This window comes from Danio aesculapii, chromosome 14, assembly GCF_903798145.1.
Source record: "Danio aesculapii chromosome 14, fDanAes4.1, whole genome shotgun sequence".
Lineage (NCBI taxonomy): Eukaryota > Metazoa > Chordata > Actinopteri > Cypriniformes > Danionidae > Danio > Danio aesculapii.
Window position 1 is genome coordinate 1,423,882 of NC_079448.1, and position 22,790 is coordinate 1,446,671.

The following is a 22,790-nucleotide window of genomic DNA, read 5'->3' on the forward strand; positions in this document are numbered from 1 at the left end:
TTTGTGTCTCCTGTCATTCTTTGCACTGAAACTCACTGCAGATTAAAGCGTATATGTTGACCTTACCATTTTAAAAAAGTATTGGAGGGACACATATCAATAATCAATAGTTGATTAGTAATATACATTGCTAAGAACTTACTTTGTCTATATTTAAAGCTGATTTTCCTCTATATTTAGATTTTTTTAAACTCTCAGATTCTAGTTTCAAAAAGATGCACCTCAAATGTTTTTCAATCCTACCAAACTATACCTCAATAGAAAGCTTATTTATTCAACTTTCAGATGATGTTTAATTCTCAATTTACAAAACAATTCAGAAGTGGTTTGGTGGTCTGGTCCCTACAGTATTTCCCAACTAAACTTGTCTATAGCAGGGGAAATGACAGGTCTAGCATCAGTTTGATTAAAACTTGACCAGAAGAGGAAAACCTTTTATAATTAGTGCTTTCAAGGCATTATTACTCTAACATCCAAGAAAATGAACAAATAATCCAATGTATGAATAATTGAAGAATTTGAAATATACCTTTAATTAAATTCCTCAAAACTACAGGAAAGATTTACGTTTTAGACAAACTTTGCTATATATAATTGCCAGTCCTTGTTGCTAGAAGGGATACAGCTGCAGCCGGTTGTTAGTTAATTTTATTTATTAAATTACCTATTAAATTGTACTTTATTACCTAAACCCCTCACTGTAATGTAAAAAAGATATAATTATTGTTGTACAGTACTACAAGAATTATGCTATATTGATGTAAGTATCTGCAGCTGTATCCCATCTAAAAATATTTGATTTTTTTTCTTGTTAATCAGGTGAGAAACCATGTAAATGTTGCAGTTTTACAGTGTTTGTGTGGCATTTTAATGTCCACACGGTGGCACTATTACCTATTAAATATTTTGCTGATGTACAGAGACAATATTAGCTGTACCTGCTGTATGGAGTCTTCTTTTGTGGCTGATCTTGGACGAGTTCTTAACAAAAACGGCCATTACACTAGAGGAACAGAAAATGCATGTATGAGTTTAGACTAAATCCTCGTATAAATGCTGTTATATCGTGTATTATAACCTAAATGCATAACTGGATGAGCAAATACGCTGTGGTGATGATTTATAGATGAAAACCTGTGGTAAAATGTTGAAAGCGTTCTCCTTTTGTGGCTAATCCATGGGTTAGTTCTTGATGCTGCAAGCGATGGTTTCCTCATGATTTACACAAGAGAAAACAAAGCAGATGATTTACTGGAAACCTACCTGATACTCGCCCTAATGAATGGGATGTTTATATTTTATAAACTACATGTCCAAACTAGTTTAGATCAAAGTGCTATAATCTTTTTTTAGATTAAGTTTGTGTTCACTCTCCCGCGGAATTTTGAATGACGATATCCCTCCGCTAGTATCTATCCGCGCATTCGGCGGTTATGGTGATTCGTTCAGCAGTCAGTAAGTTTTTATATTCACATGATCCACTAAGTTATACTGTTGATAAAATTACACCATTTATCAGAAGATCAAAAAAAAGTGTAAACATGAACCTAAATATAACTTAAAAGTCACACAAGTTATTTCACAACTAGACAAAAAGTAGTTCTTCAATCTTATTACAACGGAAATAAGTGAATTGCTTACTATTATTTGCTATTATATCTGTGGGTTTGGGTTGTTTTAACCCAACATTAGGTCAAATATAAAGAGATCCATCCACTGAGGTAAAAATCTAATTAAATGCTCCACCAAATGTGTTGTCCACATTTTACCCAAGTATGGACCCTGGTTTCTTCGTGACCTGGTAATGTATGTGTTGGACTGAAGCAGCTAATATTCAATTGTGCTGAATAACTGCTTAGAGAATTCAGGTACTGTCTGGGATTTTGGTGTCTTTTTACAACTTCCTTTCTTCATCTATTCAATACTTTTTCACACTCAAGCCCAAGCCCCCGGTTTGAGACTCCTACAAAGATCAGGTTTGTTTACCATCATCTATCAGCACAGAATGAGCCGGCCAACTCATTAGTGGAGGGGAAATGAGAACAAAGCGAAACTAGGTCAAAAGAACTAGAACTACACATACACAGAAATCACAATACCTACAACAATACCTCCAAAATAAAAAAACACTTCAGTCAAATATAATTATACTAGTGCTTTTTCAACCATACGATTGTTAAGTGTTGAATCACCACAACAGATTAATTACAATCGTTGTTGCGTTAACATAGCAACTGTAGAATCACCACAACAAATATATTACTATAGTTGTTGCGTTACCATAGCAACTGTAAAATCACCACAACAGATAAATAATTATAGTTGCTGTGTTACCATAGCAACTGTAGACTCACCACAACAGATCAATTACAATAGTTGTTGTGTTACCATAGTGACTGTAGAATAACCACAACAGATCAATAACTATAGTTGTTGCGTTGCCATAGCAACTGTAGAATCCCCACAACAGATCAATTACAATAGTTGTTGCGTTACCATAGCAACTGTAAAATCACCACAACAGATAAATAATTATAGTTGCTGTGTTACCATAGCAACTGTAGAATCACCACAACAGATAAATAATTATAGTTGTTGTGTTACCATAGCAACTGTAGAATCACCACAGCAGATCAATAACTATAGTTGTTGCGTTGCCATAGCAACTGTAGAATCCCCACAACAGATCAATTACAATAGTTGTTGCGTTACCATAGCAACTGTAGAATCACCACAGCAGATCAATAACTATAGTTGTTGCGTTGCCATAGCAACTGTAGAATCCCCACAACAGATCAATTACAATAGTTGTTGCGTTACCATAGCAACTGTAGAATCACCACAGCAGATCAATAACTATAGTTGTTGCGTTGCCATAGCAACTGTAGAATCCCCACAACAGATCAATTACAATAGTTGTTGCGTTACCATAGCAACTGTAGAATCACCACAGCAGATCAATAACTATAGTTGTTGCGTTGCCATAGCAACTGTAGAATCCCCACAACAGATCAATTACAATAGTTGTTGCGTTACCATAGCAACTGTAGAATCACCACAACAAATATATTACTATAGTTGTTGCGTTACCATAGCAACTATAAAATCACAACAGATAAATAATTATAGTTGTTGTGTTACCATAGCAACTGTAGAATCACCACAACAGATCAATTACTATAGTTGTTGTGTTACCATAGCAACTGTAGAATCACCACAACAGATCAATTACTATAGTTGTTGTGTTACCATAGCAACTGTAGAATAACCACAACAGATCAAAAACTATAGTGGTTGTGTTACCATAGCAACTGTAGAATAACCACAACAGATCAATTCAAGTACTTTACTATAGTATGGCTCAAAACAGTATCTAATTGCTATTATATATTTGTATGTGGGCTCAGTGATACCTTGTCTTTATGTCACACTGATGATGTAATTATACACACATTAAATGGGAATGATGAAAACGTTTTATGTGTTTCCTAATAATGTTTTCCTCTAATTTCCATTTAATCATGCTCAAGTGGCTCCAAACTTTTTTAGATTTTTTTTTCTAGTGTTAATCACAAAACAAGATGTTCTGAAGAATGCTGGAAATAAGCAGCCATTGACATCCATAAGTAAAAACTCTGGAAGTCAATGGCTGCTTTCCTGTGTGTTCAGCAGCAGAAAGAAACTCAAACAGGTTTGTAACAAGTGGAGGATGAATAAATGATGACATACTTTACATTTTGGGGGAACTGTGCGTTTAAGAAGCATCACTACTGTACTGTAGGAATTTATGAATTGGTGCTGACAGCAAACCTGCATCCGTTCCTCACATCATTCATTCTATATGACTCAAACACTCATTATTACTCATGATTATCCTGAGTGTTTTCGCTGACTCAATTCACTTCATTGGCATGACACATTTGGGAACATATTGTCAAAGCATACAGTCATTCATTCATTTATTAATTTTATTTTCAGCTTAGTCCCTATAGTCAGGGGTCGCCACAGCAGAATGAACCATCAACTTATCCAGCATGTTTTACACAGCGGATGCCCTTCCAGCTGCAACCCACATACACTACGGCCAACTTAGCTTAATCAATTCCCCTATGGCGCTTGTATTTGGACTGTGGGGGAAACTGGAGCACCTGGAGGAAACCCACGCCAACACAGGGTAAACATGCAGCCTCCACACCCAGCCGAAGCCTGAACCAGCGACCTTCTTGCTGTGAGGCGATCATGCTACCCACTGCGCCACCGTGATTCCCCAAAGCATACACAGCAGAATAAAGACAATTTAAATGATAAAAATAATAAAACAACAATAGTTATAATAACAACAACAATTAATAATAATAAAAACGAAACAATAACATACAAAACAATAAAACAACAATGTATATTCAGAATAACCGATCAAAACAGGTCTATAGTCTCTATATAACTCAGATTTTTACTATGTTTATCATAAATTTGTTGACAATGTTTTGTTGGATAATTGATCGTGATTGAGAGTTGATTTTATCCTTACTAATGGTGATGTTTTCACTGTTAATTGTGGAATAAATGTACATTTTTAATCTCTATTTGTCTAAATTTAATTCAAATGTGATTTATTGGGATGACAAATGTTACAAATGTATTGCCAAAGCATTCGTGATGTTTACATTTAATAGAACATGGAAAACAATTACAGTGCTTTTGATGAAAATAAATACATTAATAAAAGTATTAATAATAAAATCTAATAATAAAATAATAATAAAGATTATATTAAATAATAATTACATTTTCAGATGCATTTATAACAATCTAGATTTGTGTGTGTGTGCGTGTGTGTGTGTGTGTGCGTGTGTGTGTGCGCCTCTCTCTCTCTCTCTGGCTCCTCCTCATCAGTTAAATGAGTCGTGCAGCCGCTCAGCATGTCATTCAGTCAGTTTGTGTTTGTGTGTGTGATGAAGACTCTTCTGTTCCTCCTCCTCCTCTCCGTGTGTCAGGAGTATTCGTGTGTCTCGGCAAAGACTTTAGAGTTTTTCATCGCAGCGGTCGAGACTAAATGGGAATATGTGTTTACAGACACAGCAGATCCAGCCGCAAACCAGAGGTGAGCGATTCAATATTAATATGTGTGTTTGATTCTGAGTGTAATACAGACTAATCAAACTGCGGGGTTAATTTTTTAAATTAAAATAATAGCATCAAATTTAACCCAATGTTTGGGTTAGTTCATATTTTACCCAATTGGGGTTTAAATAATCTAGCATTTCTTAAAGTGTATTGGTTGCATGTTAAAAATGCTGGAATCCACACAATTCCTTCATGTTGTCCCAACACAAATCCATTAAGTTAACTTAATAGTTTTTACAAATTTATGTGGATTGAACATAAAACTGTAAAGTTGTCTCCAAATAAACGTAAGAATTGTATTAAAAATTGTCAAAAGTATTGTTTTTTGAGTGCTGAATTAAATAAAATGACATGATAGCCAAGGGTGCGCTGTAAAAACAATATATAGATGATGTAAAATCTTAAGCTGATTTTAATAAACTGTTCTAGTCATCATGACTTACATTAATCTGACTACATTACATTAACTAAAGATTGGGTTAAATGTTGTATAGCTTGAAGTCATTTCAATAAATGTTGAAATATTGATTAACTTATTAAAATGAGTTAAAATAACAGAAAACATCTGTGTTCATGACTTTTTAATCAGATCATTTACATGCTGTATATTATAAGTAGAAAAAAAACCCAGAGGGATAAAGAGACAGTACACACAAGAAATAAAGTCATTCTATATGAGTTTGTTTCTTCTGTTGAACAAAGAAAATATACTGAATGAGCTTTTCAATGACTTTATCAAACATTCTTCCAAATATCTTCTTTAGTCTACAACAGAATAAAGAAAATCATAAAAGTTTACAACACTTTGAGTGTGAATACATTTTTGGGTGAACTGCCCCTTTAAAGATTAGCAATAATTTAAATCACATGCGGCAACGCAGTGGCGCAGTAGGTAGTGCTGTCGCCTCACAGCAAGAAGGTTGCTGGTTCGAGCTACGGTTTGCTCAGTTGGTGTTTCTGTGTGGAGTTTGCATGTTCTCCCTGCGTTCGCGTGGGTTTCCTCCGGGTGCTCCGGTTTGTCCAAAGACATGTACAGGTGAATTGGGTAGGCTAAATTGTCCGTAGTGTATGTATGTGTGCGAATAAGTGTGTATGGGTTTCCCAGTGATGGGTTGCGGCTGGAAGGGCATACGCTGCATAAAACATATGCTGGATAAGTTGGCGGTTCATTCCGCTGTGGCGACCCCAGATTAATAAAGGGACTAAGCCGAAAAGAAAATGATGGAAATTAATGAATAAATCACATTAAAATTACAACTTTTAATTTGTATTCTACATCTTACACCATTGTGTTGAATAAACCGTGTTGAAATAATGTGATCAGCATGATTTATTAAATATTTATTATTAAAAAAAAGAGTTCATTACAGTCATGAGCTCAAAGACTTTCAGGAATCTCAATCACAGCTCAGTTTTATAGACAAACATAGCATCATTGATGTAAAAAACTGTTTTTGTTACCTATTTTAATAAATTAATCCATTTTCAACTTTATAAGTTATACAAATTTACTTGATATAATTAAATATACTATTATTTCCTACTTTATTCATCAGAGGTCACCACAGCGTAATGAATCGCCAACTTATCCAGCATATGTTTTACACAGTGGATGCCCTTCCAGCTGCAACCCAGTACTGGGAAATTGTTCAATATATACACGTGTTTAAATATAAACTATTTATTAACATTTATACATTTTAATATTTAATATACATCATTCATTTTAATTGACTCCAGCTGAGATAACTTGACATGTTAAGTTGACTGACTTTATAAATATAAGGCAGCAACTAATACTAATACTATAGTCATGAACAGTTTGACATGGTGGCTCAGTGGTTAGCACTCACAGCGCCTCACAGCAAGAAGGTCGCTGGTTCGAGTGCCGGCTGGGTCAGTTGGCGTTTCTGTGTGGAGTTTGCATGTTCTCTCTGTGTTGGCGTGGGTTTCCTCCGGGTGCTCCAGTTTCCCCCACAGTCCAAACACATGCGCTATAGGGGAACTGATGAACTAAACTGGCCGTAGTGTATGAGTGTGTGTGTGTATAAATGAGTGTGTATGGGTTTTCCAGTACTGGGTTGCAGCTGGAAGGGCATCCGCTGTGTAAAACATATGCTGAATAAGTTGGCGAGTCATTCCGCTGTGGTGACCAATGATAAATAAGGAACTAAACTGAAGGAAACTGAATGAACGAATGAATGAACCCTAAATTCCAGATTTTCTAATATTATTCAGTTTTATTTATTGCTCCAGCTTTCAGATTATCATTTGTTCTCCATGGTCACATAATTAACATTTAGCATTGTATTGTTGCATTGCATTACATTATAAACGAAGCTAATAATGACAGCTTATTAATTCCTTACAGGAAGGTTGCATCTGGTGTCCAGAAGTACACCAAGGCTGTATATACGGAGTACACCGATTCCACCTTCACCACACCCAAGTCAAAACCTCCATGGGCTGGTCAGTATAAACGTACTCAAATATATATGCAGTACATATCAGAGTATATACAGGAATCAGAGAGTGATTCAATACCTTTGAACACCTTTTTTAAGACTCTTTCTATACATTTTAAGACCTACCACTTTTAAACACTGGCAAGATTTTAACTTAGTGTATTTACTAAATATTAATGTAAGTATTAACTAAAACATGATTCATATACTGAAGAAAAAATAATCTATCAAATCTAGCTAATTCAGCAGGTCAGTGCCTATAGAACTGCAGGAATAATGGTGTTGCATTGGTTACTGCAGTAAACAAAGCAGCATGATGTCAAATCCAGTAGGATTTCATTGATTTCATAAACTACACGGAATCCTAATATTCGCAGATTTAATTCAGGTAAACTTTAGCATATACCATATACTGCATAATCAAAATTGATATAAAATTGAATACCTTGCAACATAGCATCTAAGACGTTTTAATACTTTTTAAGACCCTGCGGACACCCTGAATATATATATATATAGTGATAGTTCTCCCAAAAATGCAATGGTTTATCGACCCTTGTGCCATTATTAATACATGTAAATTGTCACACAATTGTTTACAATCAGGTTTAAAATGTTAGTTAACATACTAGCATGAACAAACAATGCACAATACATTTGTTTTTTATTAATCTTTGTTAGTTTTAGTGAAAGTAAAGTTCATTTTAACTCACAGTGCATTAACTAAAGTTAACAAGAGCAACTCTGGATTTGAATATTTAATGTATTAGTAAATAAATAAATAAAAACATACATGTATTGTTCATTATTAGTACAATTAATTAACATTTTTGTAAAGTGTTTTTAAATAAATCGTAAAAGTCTGTTTATGAGCAATCGTGAGCTATAAATTTAAAGAAGTTTAAATTCTTTATATTGGATGTATGTATATATATATATATATATATATGTATCTTTATATTGTAATCTGGGTAATGTTTCTATAACAAATGCTATGTTTTTATGAACTTTAAACAAATTTTAAAGCAATAAAAAATAATAAAATAATAAAAATAAATTAAGAAAGCAATATTAATGTGCTTTGTAATTAAAACATTTCACATAAACCCCTTCAAAACTGCAATATTTATATTTTTATTTCATTTTAATTAAAAATGGTATTAAATGCAGATATGTTTAAAGCTTAAATACAGTGTACAAAAGTTATGATTGTTTCATAAATTATTAAAATTAGTACACACATTCTGAATGCATTGTGTGCATTAAATAAGTAAACGATAATAATGCATGTTATTAATTGTGCTTTTCTTACATCTAAAGCGCTAAATCACGCATAATACAAAAATAAAAATACTAAACGATCTAACTGAAGAAAACATTATTAATAAAAGTACAGCAATAGTAAATAAACTTAGGATGAAAACACTGTGCTAAAATAATATTTACAACGATGAACCCAATGACGACAGGATTTTAATTTTGGGGTGAACTGTCTCTTTAAGAATGTCTACACTGTAAATATATCCGTAAATTAGCAGTTTTCTATATTTTGTGATTCACGTTTTTATTTTTCCCCATTTATTTCTGCTTTTGAACTGCATTATGGGAGCTTGATTTTTCTTGCAACAACTTTTAACCTTGAAATATTGTAAAAAGTGTCTCTTATGAGCATTTGTAATAGTTTGAAGTGCTATATTGTCTGGGTTGGTGTTGTATATTACGCTACAGAAAGCTTGTAATAAACTGCAGCACATTTTCTGTTATTTTATACACTTATTCCTCTAGATATTATTTATTATACATTATGTCATTTAAAACGACTAAAGTGTCAATAAAAGTGACTTTGTAAAACTGTTGAGTTGAATTGTCAACATCAGAAGTGGACAGAGCAGAGATCAACATCCCATAATGCAATTCACAACCCTAAATACAAGAAAAACTGTTTATTAACAGATATTTACAGTGTAGAAGAGGTTATTAATTATTGCTTGTGTTTCAGGCATTCAAGGCCCGACCATCAGAACAGTGGTGAATGACAGGGTTGTGGTGCACTTCAAAAACTTTGCATCCCAATCCTTCAGTATTTCTCCCATCGGCATTCCCTACTGGAAACAATCAGAAGGTAATAATAATGCATTCATTCATTTTCCTTCGGCTTAGTCCCTTATTTATCAGGGGTCGCCACAGCGTGATGAACCACCAATTATTCCAGCACACCCCTTCCAACCACAACTGGGAAACCAATACACACTTACTCACACACACACACTCATACACTACGGCCAATTTAGTTAATCAGTTCCCCTATAGCACATGTGTTTGGACTGTGGGGGAAACTGGAGCACCTGGAGGAAACCCACACCAACATGGGGAGAACATGCAAACTCCACACAGAAATACTAACTGACTCAGCCGAGGCTCGAACCAACGATCTTCTTGCTGTGAGGCAATCATGCTACCCACTGTTCCACCAACCCTTTGTGTTCAACAGAAAAAAGAAACAAGCAAGATTACTTAATGATGACAGAATTTTCCTATCTCTTTAAAGCGCATGTGATTTCCCATTCAACCCAGCATTTAGTAAGTCTGTGCTTACCCACAAACCTGAAAGCAACATCCTGAGAGTAAAGCAACATCCTGATTGGTTTTAAAAGCCCGTAATGTGTACAGATAAAGCTCAACATCCTTCTGCTTTTCAGGCGCGGGGTACGAGGACTCCAGCTCTTTTCAGGAGCGTGCAGATGACTCGGTGCCCCCTGGTGGCTACTATAGATACGTGTGGGACATTTCTCCAAACTCTGGGCCAACCACATCTGACCCAGACTGCCTGACCTATATCTACTCATCCCAGGTGGACATCATTCGAGACTTTAACAGCGGACTCATCGGCGCACTGCTGATCTGCAAAACAGGTGCTTCTCTCTCTGATGTACAGTGAGGAAAATAAGCAGTGTTACTTTTGAAAGTAAAGCATTACAATATTGAGTAACTCCCCAAAAAGTAACTAGCTGTTTTACTTAGTTAGTTTTGATGGTAAGTGGCTGAGGCTTCAATTCAATTCATCTTTATTTCTCTAGTGCTTTTACAATGGAGATTGTGTCAAAGCAGCTGAACACAGAAGTTCTAGTAAACTGAAAGTGTGTCAGTCCAGTGTACAGTGTTGAAGTTCAGATTAGCTCAGTTCAGTGTGGTTTAATTTTCACTGAAAGTCCAAACACTGAAGAGCAAATCCATCCGTGCACAGCTCCACAAGTCCCAAAACCAAGCAAGCCATTTGTATTGGCATTTTGCCGTTTGCTTGAATGGTGGCTCTGAATTGTCAAAACACCTCTCAAAGCGCTTTTTCGGAAGCAAAAAATGAAAATAAATAAATAAATCAAACCTGGTTCAAATTTTTTTAAGACGGACGAAAGTTTCGGGGGCAGTGTGTCAATGCGATTGACACAACATGAGGTGGAATTTATTTATTAATGTGTGAAAATTGCGGATTCAGTGTTTAATAACCTTTTATTTTAATGATCTAGGCGTAAAGTCTAAAGCAAAAGCATTAAGGCCGTGCCCGAATCCACTTTTGCTATTTTATGGATGGACAAATCCGCTCTGCGCCCGGCGCATGGTCTAACAGGGTTGTGCTTATTCTCTTAATGAGTTTTTGGATGTGTTTTGAGCATAACGTGCATTAAACCAATCTCATCTCCCATTCCCTTTAAGAGTCAGTTGTGTTGCTCCATGGTGCATTAGCTATTTACATGGTGGACTTTGTAAGTGTAAAAACTGAATGCTTCACTAGCGAGAAAACAGTTAAACAGAGCATCTGCAGCGTGAGGATAAACAACAAGCCTCCTCCATTCAGCCTCTTTACTTTCTCTTTACTTTACTTTTACTCTTCACTTTACTCCTTTACTTTGGTGGAGTAAGGAAACGGTGGAAAATCACTCCACTGAACACATCCATTAGTCTACATATATAATTTCCTTTGTTAAGCACAAAGATTTGTTTCAAAACTATTTCTAAATTCAGTTCTAATCTCCAGCAAAGGAATAAATGAACATTAATAATGAAGTGTGGTCAAAACACTGAGTTTTATCCAAACACACATCCTGTTCTTATGCCCCATATGGTGATGCAGACGTCTCCAAAACTCCAAAAAACCATAAACAAGTTGAAAGTTGTTTTAAGTTTTTAGTTTCTATGCTCCCAAAATCATTCAGCATAGAAGAAAATGAAAATATAATAGGAAATTTCAGAACGGAAAACTTTCAGAACGGAAATATTTAGAAAGGAATAAAAAAATTCCAGGAGGGCGAATAATTTTGCCATATTTGAGGACATATAACATATATATATATATATATATATATATATACATATATATATAAGGAGGATGGGTTCTGCTGATATATCCATTGGGAAGTAAATTACCAATGACAAGTGAATTTAATGAGACGTAAACTGTGTTGTATTGAATGAGAACGTGCTTTTTTCCCTCAGACGCTCTGACCGAGGACAGACAGAGGAGAGTGCCAGAGTTTATTCTGCTCCTCTCGGTTTTCGATGAGAATAAAAGCTGGTATCAGGACTTGGGTCGAGCAGAAAAACTGAAGAAAACCTCCAGCACTAACCAGTACCACACCATCAACGGCTACATCAACTCCACATTACCAGGTGAGTTCATGAGCACACTTGCCCTTCATCAGCTAATAACACATACACTGTAAAAATGCTGGTCTCCACACTGTTCCTTCATGTTGTCCCAACACAAATTGATCAAGTTACTGTAATCACTTTTGCAAATTAAAGTGGACTGAACATCAAACAATTAAGTTGTCCCAAAAAACCTTAGTGCTGTGTTTACACCAGATGCGAAAAGTGCAAATAAATTACGCTATTCGCATGTAAACAGACGCATGAACATTTTGAGTTTACTCTCACGTCAAAATCACCTCCCAATAGACACGGATCGCATCATGGCCAGGGCTTCTGTCTGCCTGTTGACTTGCTAAACGACTAGCATGGATTTTGTTGAGAGAATAGCTGTGTTTATGTGCTTCAGGAAGGCTTAAACAGCTTATACATTGATTTGGAACTGTGTCTAAGTCCACTAGATCCTTTCAGAGGTGCACCCAGCTCTGTGAGTTCATCAACTCCTCCGAAACCAGTACCTGGATGATGGAGGCTTTTAGCTGTGTTTCAGACTGAGCCGATACCAGTTTGATAAACTGTTGTCCGGTGTCGGCAAGAGGATTTCTCCTCAGGACACCAACAATAGGCACTACGTCATAATCCTAACCCTACGTCCTAACCCTAACACTACAAGAGTAAGCTCCTGATTGGTTAACGCAGCGCGAATGTCCGCTGAAGTTCAGGTTTTCCAACTCGAGTGCTTGAGAATTGTGTTGTTTCAACTCATTTGATATAAGTAGTTTGAACAAGCAACAAAAAAATCACTTTCGACATCTAAACTACTGCTACACTGACTGAGATCCAGATATCATGATTAAAATGCATATTCTTTTTTATTTTCCATGAGTAATTCTGTGTCTGTGTTTGTGGTTTGCTCAGGTCTGAGTGTGTGCGAGAAGAGTCCGCAGGTCTCCTGGCACCTCATCGGTCTGGGCTCCAGTCCTGAGATCCACAGCATACAGTTTGAAGGACACACTCTGAAGGTGTTCGACCACAAGCGGGTGACGGTGGAGATGACACCCATGACCTTCACCACAGCCCTCATGAAGCCCTCGGCCACGGGGAGGTTTCTGATCTCCTGCAGGATCCACTCACATCAGACAGGTCAGACTCGCTAAGTTTCTGGACTGATGAGCAATGGGATGGCGTGTACGAGGGACGAAGAGGGCATCAAAACAAGAAAAATATAATGCAGCTATAAGTATACGCATTTTTACCATGATGTCTGGATGTCAGTCAGTGTATCAGTACACTACCTGACAATAGTCTTGTCGTGGATCCCAGTTGTAAGAGCAACAAATAATAACTTGACTTCTAGTTGATCAAGTGTAAAAGTGTCAGAAGGTGGATTTTTTCACTGAATCATCTGTTGAACTGCATCCCCATCATCACAAATACTGCAGAAGACCTACTGGAACCAACATGGTGCCAAGATTCTCACAGAAATTAGTCAAGTTTGGTGCAGGAAAAGTCATGGTTTGGGGTTACATTCAGTATGGGGGCAGCCTGAGGTATCAACAGCCTGAGGTATCAAGACATTTGTGCTGCCCATTACATTACAAACCACAGGAGAGGGCAAATTCTCCAGCAGGATAGCGCTCCTTCTCATACTTCAGCCTCCACATCAAAGATCCTGAAAGCAAAGAAGGTCAAGCTGCTCCAGGATTGGCCAGCCCAGTCACCAGACATGAACATTATTGAGCCTGTCTGGGGTAAGATGAAGGAGGAGGCGTTGAAGATGAACACAAAGAATCTTGATGAACTCTGGGAGTCCTGCAAGAACGCTTTCTTTGCCATTCCAGATGACTTTATTAATCAGTGATTTGAGTCATTGCAGAGATGTATGGATGCAGTCCTCCAAGCTCATGATGGAGTCAGACACAATATTCATTCTGTTTCCACTGCAGCATGAGCACATATTCTATACTGGACATTATTGAAGGTTCAGTGACCAGACTTTAGTCTAAGCAGAGTCAGACCTTACTGTCCTAATCAAATCAGTCAACATCAAGACATGATCATATTTTACTGTGGTCAAATAAGCGTCATCTAGAGGCCTTTACCTTTCATATAAGCCACTTCTGATACCAAATGATCAACTAGAAGTCCAGTTATTATTTGTTGTTCCTAAAACTTTTTTTAAATCGAAAATGTTCTATATATATATATCTTTATTATATATATCTTTCCAAAACCCTCAGCATTTGCTCGCTTCTCATGTGATCCGTGAAGATGAGCATTAACACAGGCTGATGGTAACCCAATGCATGTCTCTGTGTTGTTCTCCAGCTGGTATGAATGCGTTCTTCACTGTTGAAAACTGTCCTGAACCTGCACCACTTCCCCTCCCCGACAAGAGAAACGTTAAACACTCAGATGACGAAGAGGATGAGGAGGATGAAGACAACATGTTCTCTGTGGTGTTCAAACAAGGAGGTCCAATATCTGTGCTTCGCTCCAGCGCAAAGGGACGACCCAAAGTGTGGCTCCATTACATCTCTGCAGAGGAGACGAACTGGGATTATACAGCTCAGAGCGGAGACCGGTACGCCTCACAACATTACTTTTCTCTTTGCCATGATGACAGCACATAATATTAGACTAGATATTCTTCAAGACACTAGTATTCAGCTTAAAGTGACATTTAAAGGCTTAACTAGGTTAATTAGGGTAAAGTTAGGGTAATTAGGCAAGTCATTGTATAACAGTGGTTTGTTCTGGAGACAATCCAAAACTAATATTGCTTAAGGGGGCTAATAATATTGACCTTAAAATGGCTTTAAAACAATTAAAAACTGCTTTTATTCTAGCTGAAATAAAACAAACAAGACTTTCTCTAGAAGAAAAAATATTATCAGAATTACTGTGAAAATTTCCTTGCTCCATTAAATATCACTTGAGAAATATTTAAAAAAGAGGGCTAATAATTTTGTCCTCAGCTGTATATTATCTTTAAGTTTTCATCTTCAAGTACAGGACAAGTCAACATGCGAGACATGCCGCCTGAAACTAATGCTGATGTTCATGCTTCAGGCCTGCATCTTCAGCCGGGTCTGAGTGGTTCAGAAAAGGCCCTCAGCGTCTGGGTGGTGTTTATAAGAAAGTGGCGTTCGTGGAATACACGGACAAGACCTTCAGCGTCAAGAAAACCACAGAGAAAACATTGATCGGCCCCGAGCTCCGAGGGGAAGTAGGAGACAAGTTTCAGGTAAATTTCAATGGATAGTTCACCCAAAAATGACATTCTGTCATCATTTCTATCACACTCGTGTTATAATTCACTATTAATAATCCAAGCGAGCCGGATAATGATAATTAAAGCCACAGTGAATCATAATCAATACAGATGATTTATTCACTTGTTCATTCAGGTCTGTTGAATGCTTGATTCTGATTGGCTGATGAGCATTCAAAGGTGTTTAGTTATTGTCAGATAAACGCACAGCTAAAGTAGTAGCAGATTTAGAGCGCATTACAGCTCCATATCACTCCGCTGAATGATTAGAGTTCTTTCACAGCTACATCAGTCAAAAACACATCAAAACACAACAGAGAGCTTTGGAAAAGATGTGGAAGAAACTAGTGATGTTTGAGGAGGACAAACACCTGACTAATACACTCTCAAGTGCAACATCTGAGCAGTGGATTTAGCTGTGGTGACCATAATATAATCGGAGTAATCAGAAAATGCGAACTGAAGGTCACCACCTCAGGTGTGCATTATTTTCTAATAATTCAATGGAGAGAAAGAAGGGAAAGTAGAGCAAATCATACTTTGATGGATTGTTAATTATGAAAAAAGACGTATGCATGTGTGATAAATGTAGGGAGAACTTCATGCTAACTTTAAAGTCTGATGTCATTAACTTCTCTTTGGTTTCTCTCTATCAGATTGTCTTTAAAAATATGGCCAGTCGTCCATTCAACATTTATCCAAATGGCCTGACCAGCGTTCAGCCTCTGAAGACAACAAACAAAGGTATGAACCACGGTGGCTCAGTGGTTAGCACTGTCGCCTCACAGCAAGAAGGTCGGTGGTTTGAGCCCCAGCTAGATCAGTTTGCATTTCTGTGTGGAGTTTGCATGTTCTCCCCGTGTTGGTGTGGGTTTCCTCTGGGTGCTCCGGTTTCCCCCACAGTCCAAACACATGCGCTATAGGGGAATTGATGAACCAAATTGGCTGTAGTGTATGAGTGTGTGTGTGTGTGAATGTGAGTGTTTATGGATGTTTTCCAGTACTGGGGTGCAGCTGGAAGGGCATCCACTATGTAAAACATATGCCGGAATAGTTGGCGATTCATTCCGCTGTGGCGACCTCTAAAATTGAAACGAAGCCAAGGGAAAATGAATAAATGAATGAATGCACCATTGGTTTTCATGTTTCTGACAGAAGAAAAGGGTATATGTATATAAAAATAGAAGTTAATAAATTTACAAACTTGTTTACATCCTGTGTACCTATGGTAGTACTTACAATAACTGTGAAATATCTAGTAATTAAGCATGAACCCACCCTTAAACTTAACCCATGTGCTGTAGTTACCTTACATTTCCTAGTACTATATATGCTAAGTACACTGGAAAAAATTATTCATTGGAATTTAATAAAAGGTAAGTGGTTGCAAACAGTTTATATGCGTTTAATTTAAACAAAGAAATTAAGTTGAACATAACGACATTTCATTTATTTGTTTACACTTAAGTTCGTTAGCCGCGCCCCTCCAGCTGTAAGTTATGACAACAAACAGAAATCTTGAACAGGAGGAGTCTTTCTGAACTCTCTTTCTGAATGAAACACCCACTTTACTACATCCAATCAGCTTGCAGTAGACAAAACAAGCCCCGCCCACTGCTTTCTCATTTAATACTCTGTTTCTCTAGCAACTGTGTCACAAACGCCCACTTTACTACATCCAATCAGCTTGCTGGATTTGAATTGACCTGTAATGTATTTAATTAATACACCTGTCTTTTGTGTGTGTGTGTGTGTGTGCTAAAGACAAACAGGTGGACCTGCGTTCTCTGGCCGTTCCTCCAGGTGAGATTATGACGTACCTGTGGAAGCTGACGGCTGAAGACGGACCCACAGATGCCGACCCGCGATGCCTGACGCGGATTTACCAGAGTACGCTGGATCCAGTCCGGGATGTGGCATCTGGGCTGGTGGGACCCCTGATCATCTGCAAATCCCAGTCTCTGGATAAAAGAGGCAGAGTGGTGAGAAGAGAGAAAACAATGAATGACTGTAATACTAGAGCTGTGGTGAAAAACACTGATTCTGCATCGATCTACATCCATATTCTCTCAGGAGTCTGAGTTTTTAACAGCAGATGGAGCTCTAGGCTAGTGTTTAACAGTAGATGGAGCTCTAGGCTAATTTTAACCACACTCTAGGCAAGTGTTTAACAGTAGATGGCTCTCTAGGCTAGTTTTTAAGAGTAGATGAAGCTCTAAGCTGATTTTAACCGTGCTCTAGGCTAGTGTTTAATAGTAGATGGAGCTTGAGCCTTGTTTTTAACAGCAGATGGCGCTCTAGGCTAGTTTTAAACAGCAGATGGCGCTCTAGGCTAGTTTTAAACAACAGATGGTGCTCTAGGCTAGTTTAAAACAACAGATGGCGCTCTAGGCTAGTTTTAAACAACAAATGGTGCTCTAGGCTAGTTTATAACAGCAGATGGCGCTCTAGGCTAGTTTATAACAACAGATGGCGCTCTAGGCTAGTTTATAACAACAGATGGCGCTCTAGGCTAGTTTTAAACAACAAATAGTGCTCTAGGCTAGTTTTTAACAGCAGACGGCGCTCTAGGCTAGTTTAAAACAACAGATGGTGCTCTAGGCTAGTTTATAACAGCAGATGGCGCTTTAGGCTAGTTTTAAACAACAGATGGTGCTCTAGGCTAGTTTATAACAACAGATGGCGCTCTAGGCTAGTTTTTAACAGCAGATGGCGCTCTAGGCTAGTTTTTATCAATAGATGGTGCTCTAGGCTAGTTCTTAACAACAGATGGCGCTCTAGGCTAGTTTAAAACAACAGATGGCGTTCTAGGCTAGTTTATAACAGCAGATGGCGCTCTAGGCTAGTTTTTAACAACAGATGGTGCTCTAGGCTAGTTTATAACAGCAGATGGCGCTCTAGGCTAGTTTTAAACAGCAGATGGCACTCTAGGCTAGTTTTAAACAACAGATGGTGCTCTAGGCTAGTTTTTAACAGCAGATGGCACTCTACGCCAGTTTAAACAACAGATGGCGCTCTAGGCTAGTTTAAAACAACAGATGGTGCTCTATGCTAATTTTTAACAGTAGATGGCGCTCTAGGGTAGTTTTTAACAGCAGATGATGATCTAACAGCTGTTAAAAACTAGCCTAGAGCACCTTAAAAATTTGCCTAGAGTGCTGTCTGCTGTTAAATTCTAGCCTAGAGCTGAACGAACCAAAAGTGCCATCTGTTTTTTAAAAACTAGCCTCGAGCGCCATCGGTTAAAAACTAGCCTAGAGCGTCGTCTATTGTTTAAAACTAGCCTTGATCGCCGTCTACTGTTAAAAACTAGTATATACTTTGTACTATACTTGTAATATAATATATATCCACCTGGTTATTTTATGCAAAATAAAAAATAACGTTACTTGTAATTATTTGTGAAACTATCAGATTGTTTCAAGGAACCCTACACCATTTTTACATCTAGGATTGAATCTATACACATGCATAGATGGCAGATGGTAATAAATGCTGCTGATGTTGTAACAGGTGACTTCAGATAAAGAGAAGAAGCTGTTGTTTACGGTGTTTGATGAAAACAGAAGCTGGTACTTCGAGGAAAACATCAAGAGAAACAGTGAAGATCTGGCTAAGATCGACCGCAATGATCTGGACTTCTACAATTCCAACATCATGCACAGTGAGCGCAGTTTTCAGTGTCTTGATAATGTGTAAAATCTGTGGAGCGTAGTAGTTATCATGCATTACATTTTACATTAATTACATAAATTATTACTAATTTTACATAAATTATATTATAGCTACACTCAACAAATAACGTTTGCCGTTTGTTCAAACTACTTAAGTTGAGCTGAAACAACACAATTCCTGAGGTGTTTTTTTTTAGGACAACTTAATTGTTTCATGTTCAATCGACTTATATTTGTAAAAACTAATAAGTTAACTTAATTCCTTCATGTTGTCAAAACACAAGTTGTTTTTAGATGTTTAAGTATATTATTCGAAATAAATCAAATCAAAACATCAAGCATTGAAAATAATAACAACAACATATTTACATATTTATATTTTTCTTTAAAAATACACTGTGATAGGCTGCATAGAGGTTTTATAATTTATAATATAATTTAATTATTATACAGTTGAAGTCGAAATTATTCGCCCCTTCTTTCTCACAGTATTTCCTATAATATTTTTTCTTCTGGAGAAAATCTAAAATCTGTTTTTCATTGTTTTAAAGCCATTTTAAGGTCAATATTATTAGCCCCCTTAAGCAATATTAGTTTTGGATTGTCTCCAGAAGAAACCACTGTTATACAATGACTTGCCTAATTACCCTAACCTTACCCTAATTACCCTAGTTAAGCCTTTAAATGTCACTTTAAGCTGAATACTAGTGTCTTGAAGAATATCTAGTCTAATATTATGTGCTGTCATCATGACAAAGAGAAAATAAATCAGTTATTAGAAATGAGTTATTAAAAGTATTATGTTTAGAAATGTGTTGAATAAAATCTGCTCTCTGTTAAATAGAAATTGGGGAAATAACATATATGGGAGGGTGAATAACTCTGACTTTAGCTGTGCATCATATATTTAATACACTGTTGCTACATCAAACAGGACTAATGGCAGTTTTATTGTCTGTTTCAGCTGTGAACGGTTTTATGTTCAACCACCTACAGTACAAGATGTGTGTTGGCGATGTGATCCTCTGGCACGTGGCGAGCATCGGCATGCAAAACAACTTCCTGTCAGTTTATTTCACCGGGAATACGTTTGAGCGGGAAAAAGCTTACGGAACAGTGCTCACGCTTTTCCCAATGACTGGAGACACAGTGACCACTGAAGTGGAGATGCTGGGTAAGGTCAAAGGTCAAGACACTGACTTTTAAATATACACTGTCAAAAACATCTGTTAACCATTTTGTGTTTATTTGCGGTTGTGAATTGCATTATGGGATGTTGCTCTGTCTACTTCTGATGTTGAAAATTCAACTTAACAGTTTAACAAAGTGACTTTTATTGACATTTTAGTAGTTTAAATTAATAATATATTGTATAAGAAATGATATCGAGAGATATAAGGCTGTAGATTAAGAGAAAATGTGCTGCAGTTTATTACAGGGGATTTGTAGAGTAATATAAAACACCAACCCACACAATATAGCACTGCAGACTATTACACACGCTCATAAAAGTCACCTTTTACAACTTGTTAAGGTTAAAAAGGTGTTGGAAGAAAGATCAAGATCCCATAATGCAGCTCAAAAGCAGAGCTAAATGGGGAAAAATAAAAACGTGAATCACAAAATGTGGAAAACTGCTCATGTACGGATATTTCTTACAGTGTAGATTGATGATGCTTACCAGAAATTAAAGCCACTTTCAATACACTCCAAGAAATGCTGCGTTCACCCCAAACTTGGTAAAATATTGACTAACCCAAACATTGGGTTAATTTCAACATAGGCACATTCTGAAAACGTAGCCCTATATACATTTCTGGAGATCGCAAATTATGTATCCAGAGGTACGTATGGCTGCATTTCATCTTTAAAATGGGGCGGTATGACGCCGGTCCTTTTCGCGCTTACCGACTGAACGCTTACCCCTGTATGAACGGCTTTACCACTGTTTCCAGTTTGCCCAGTTAGCTCGCCATGTATGTCAACGTACTTGAGATGCAGAGAGGAGTTGATCAAGAAGAATGGTTCCAAAAAGTGGGTAAGACAAAAACAGAAGCCAAGAAATAAAATAAACAGGGTGAGAATGTGGTAAAATCTGAAAACGTGGTAAAAATTAGGCGACGGCTGTTCTTTTTTCGGATTGCTTTTTAAAACTGTCGGTTGGGTTTTGGGAAGTGGGTGGGCGGGTCAATCGGTGCTTTTGAAAACACTATTGGTTGGGTTTAAGGGAGGAGGAGGGTGGGTCAGTCGATCAGTCAGTCAGTCAGTCGACAGTGCCCTCTGGTGGATTTGCGTGAGAACAGCCGACGGGAATGGCACTCGTGAGAGAAATTTGAGATCTAAAAAAGCGTACACAATGCCCTCTGGTGGATTCATTTAAAATGTCATTTCTGAGGGAATGACACCTAATATTAGTTGTCATCAGCATGGATAAAATCTCATTCACATTCATGCGTCATGTCATGATTATAAAGGTTCATGTCTTATGAACACCCCTTTAAGTAAAGTAATATAACAATATATTTATATATTTATATTGAATATATATCAAATAAATATATATCAAGTAAAGTAAATGTAACTTCAGTTCAGTTAAAGTCAATTACATTAAAAGAGTAAGACTTATACTCCTTAATGAACTGCTATAGCTGTTGGTTTAGACCAAGGGTGTCCAAACTCAGTCCTGGAGGGCCGGAGTCCTGGAGAGTTTAGCTCCAACCCTAATCAAACACACCTGAACCAGCTAATCAAGCTCTTAGTAGATATACTAGAAACTTCCTGGCAGGTGTGTTGAAGCAAGTTGGAGCTAAACTCAGCAGGACACCGGCCCTCCAGGACCGAGTTTGAACACCCCTGGTCTAGACGAAGACTTGTAGTAGCTTTAATCATGTGTCTGACCTCTAAAATCTATATTTAATTCATGTTCATATCTGCAGGAGAATGGGAGGTCAGCGCATTTGACCCGTCTCTAAAAGAGCGAGGTATGAGCGTCCGCTATACCGTGGTAAACTGCGAACGTGTGCTCCCCAAAGTAGACTACGATGACTACGATGAAGAATTCATGGAGATCATCGAAAAAAACTTCCCCAATCCACGAGGCACCATGGGAAAAAACCGCACTATCGCCATCCGCGTCTGCAGAAACAGAACTGTGACGGATTCTGGGAGCGGACGGGAAAACACGAGACACAATGAGACACTGAACAGAAGCCATGTGTGCGAGATAAGATATATTTCAGTAAAAGAAGAGAACGATCTGGAAGCGTTATCGCAGGGCGGTATTCCTCAGGATATTCTGGATCAACTAGACGATGATATTGGAGGAAACTCAGTGGAAAGACAGAAAAGATCCCACCAGGAATCCCACACAGTCACATCCAGTTACACTGAATTAACTCAAAACCAACACAATGACACACAATCAGGTGCTGAAACTACAAATGAGCTACTCAGAAAATTCCTCTTCAAAGATACAAACCTAAATATCTCTAGAAGAAAGCAGGATAAGATGGAGGAAAGCTTGAATCCGCTTAGCTATAATACAATCCTAAATATCTCAATGGTGGAGATTGAAAAAGCAAGGAGTCGGAGAGAACTGTGGAGCGT

General features: G+C 37.4%; 1 protein-coding gene across 1 annotated transcript in view; it reads left to right on the forward strand.

The window, feature by feature from the left end:
- Positions 1-4,955: 4,955 nt before the first annotated feature.
- Positions 4,956-22,790, forward strand: part of f8 (coagulation factor VIII, procoagulant component) — a 38,816-nt gene continuing 20,981 nt past the window's right edge. Inside the window, exons 1-13 of the mRNA XM_056472507.1 lie at positions 4,956-5,104; positions 7,499-7,596; positions 9,592-9,714; positions 10,292-10,504; positions 12,084-12,257; positions 13,155-13,379; positions 14,565-14,820; positions 15,309-15,483; positions 16,167-16,254; positions 17,275-17,492; positions 19,024-19,174; positions 20,149-20,358; positions 22,121-22,790. The exon at positions 22,121-22,790 is cut by the window's right edge and continues 375 nt beyond it. Coding sequence (XP_056328482.1) covers positions 4,956-5,104; positions 7,499-7,596; positions 9,592-9,714; positions 10,292-10,504; positions 12,084-12,257; positions 13,155-13,379; positions 14,565-14,820; positions 15,309-15,483; positions 16,167-16,254; positions 17,275-17,492; positions 19,024-19,174; positions 20,149-20,358; positions 22,121-22,790 — 2,750 coding nt within the window. The remainder of the gene's footprint in view (positions 5,105-7,498; positions 7,597-9,591; positions 9,715-10,291; positions 10,505-12,083; positions 12,258-13,154; positions 13,380-14,564; positions 14,821-15,308; positions 15,484-16,166; positions 16,255-17,274; positions 17,493-19,023; positions 19,175-20,148; positions 20,359-22,120) is intronic.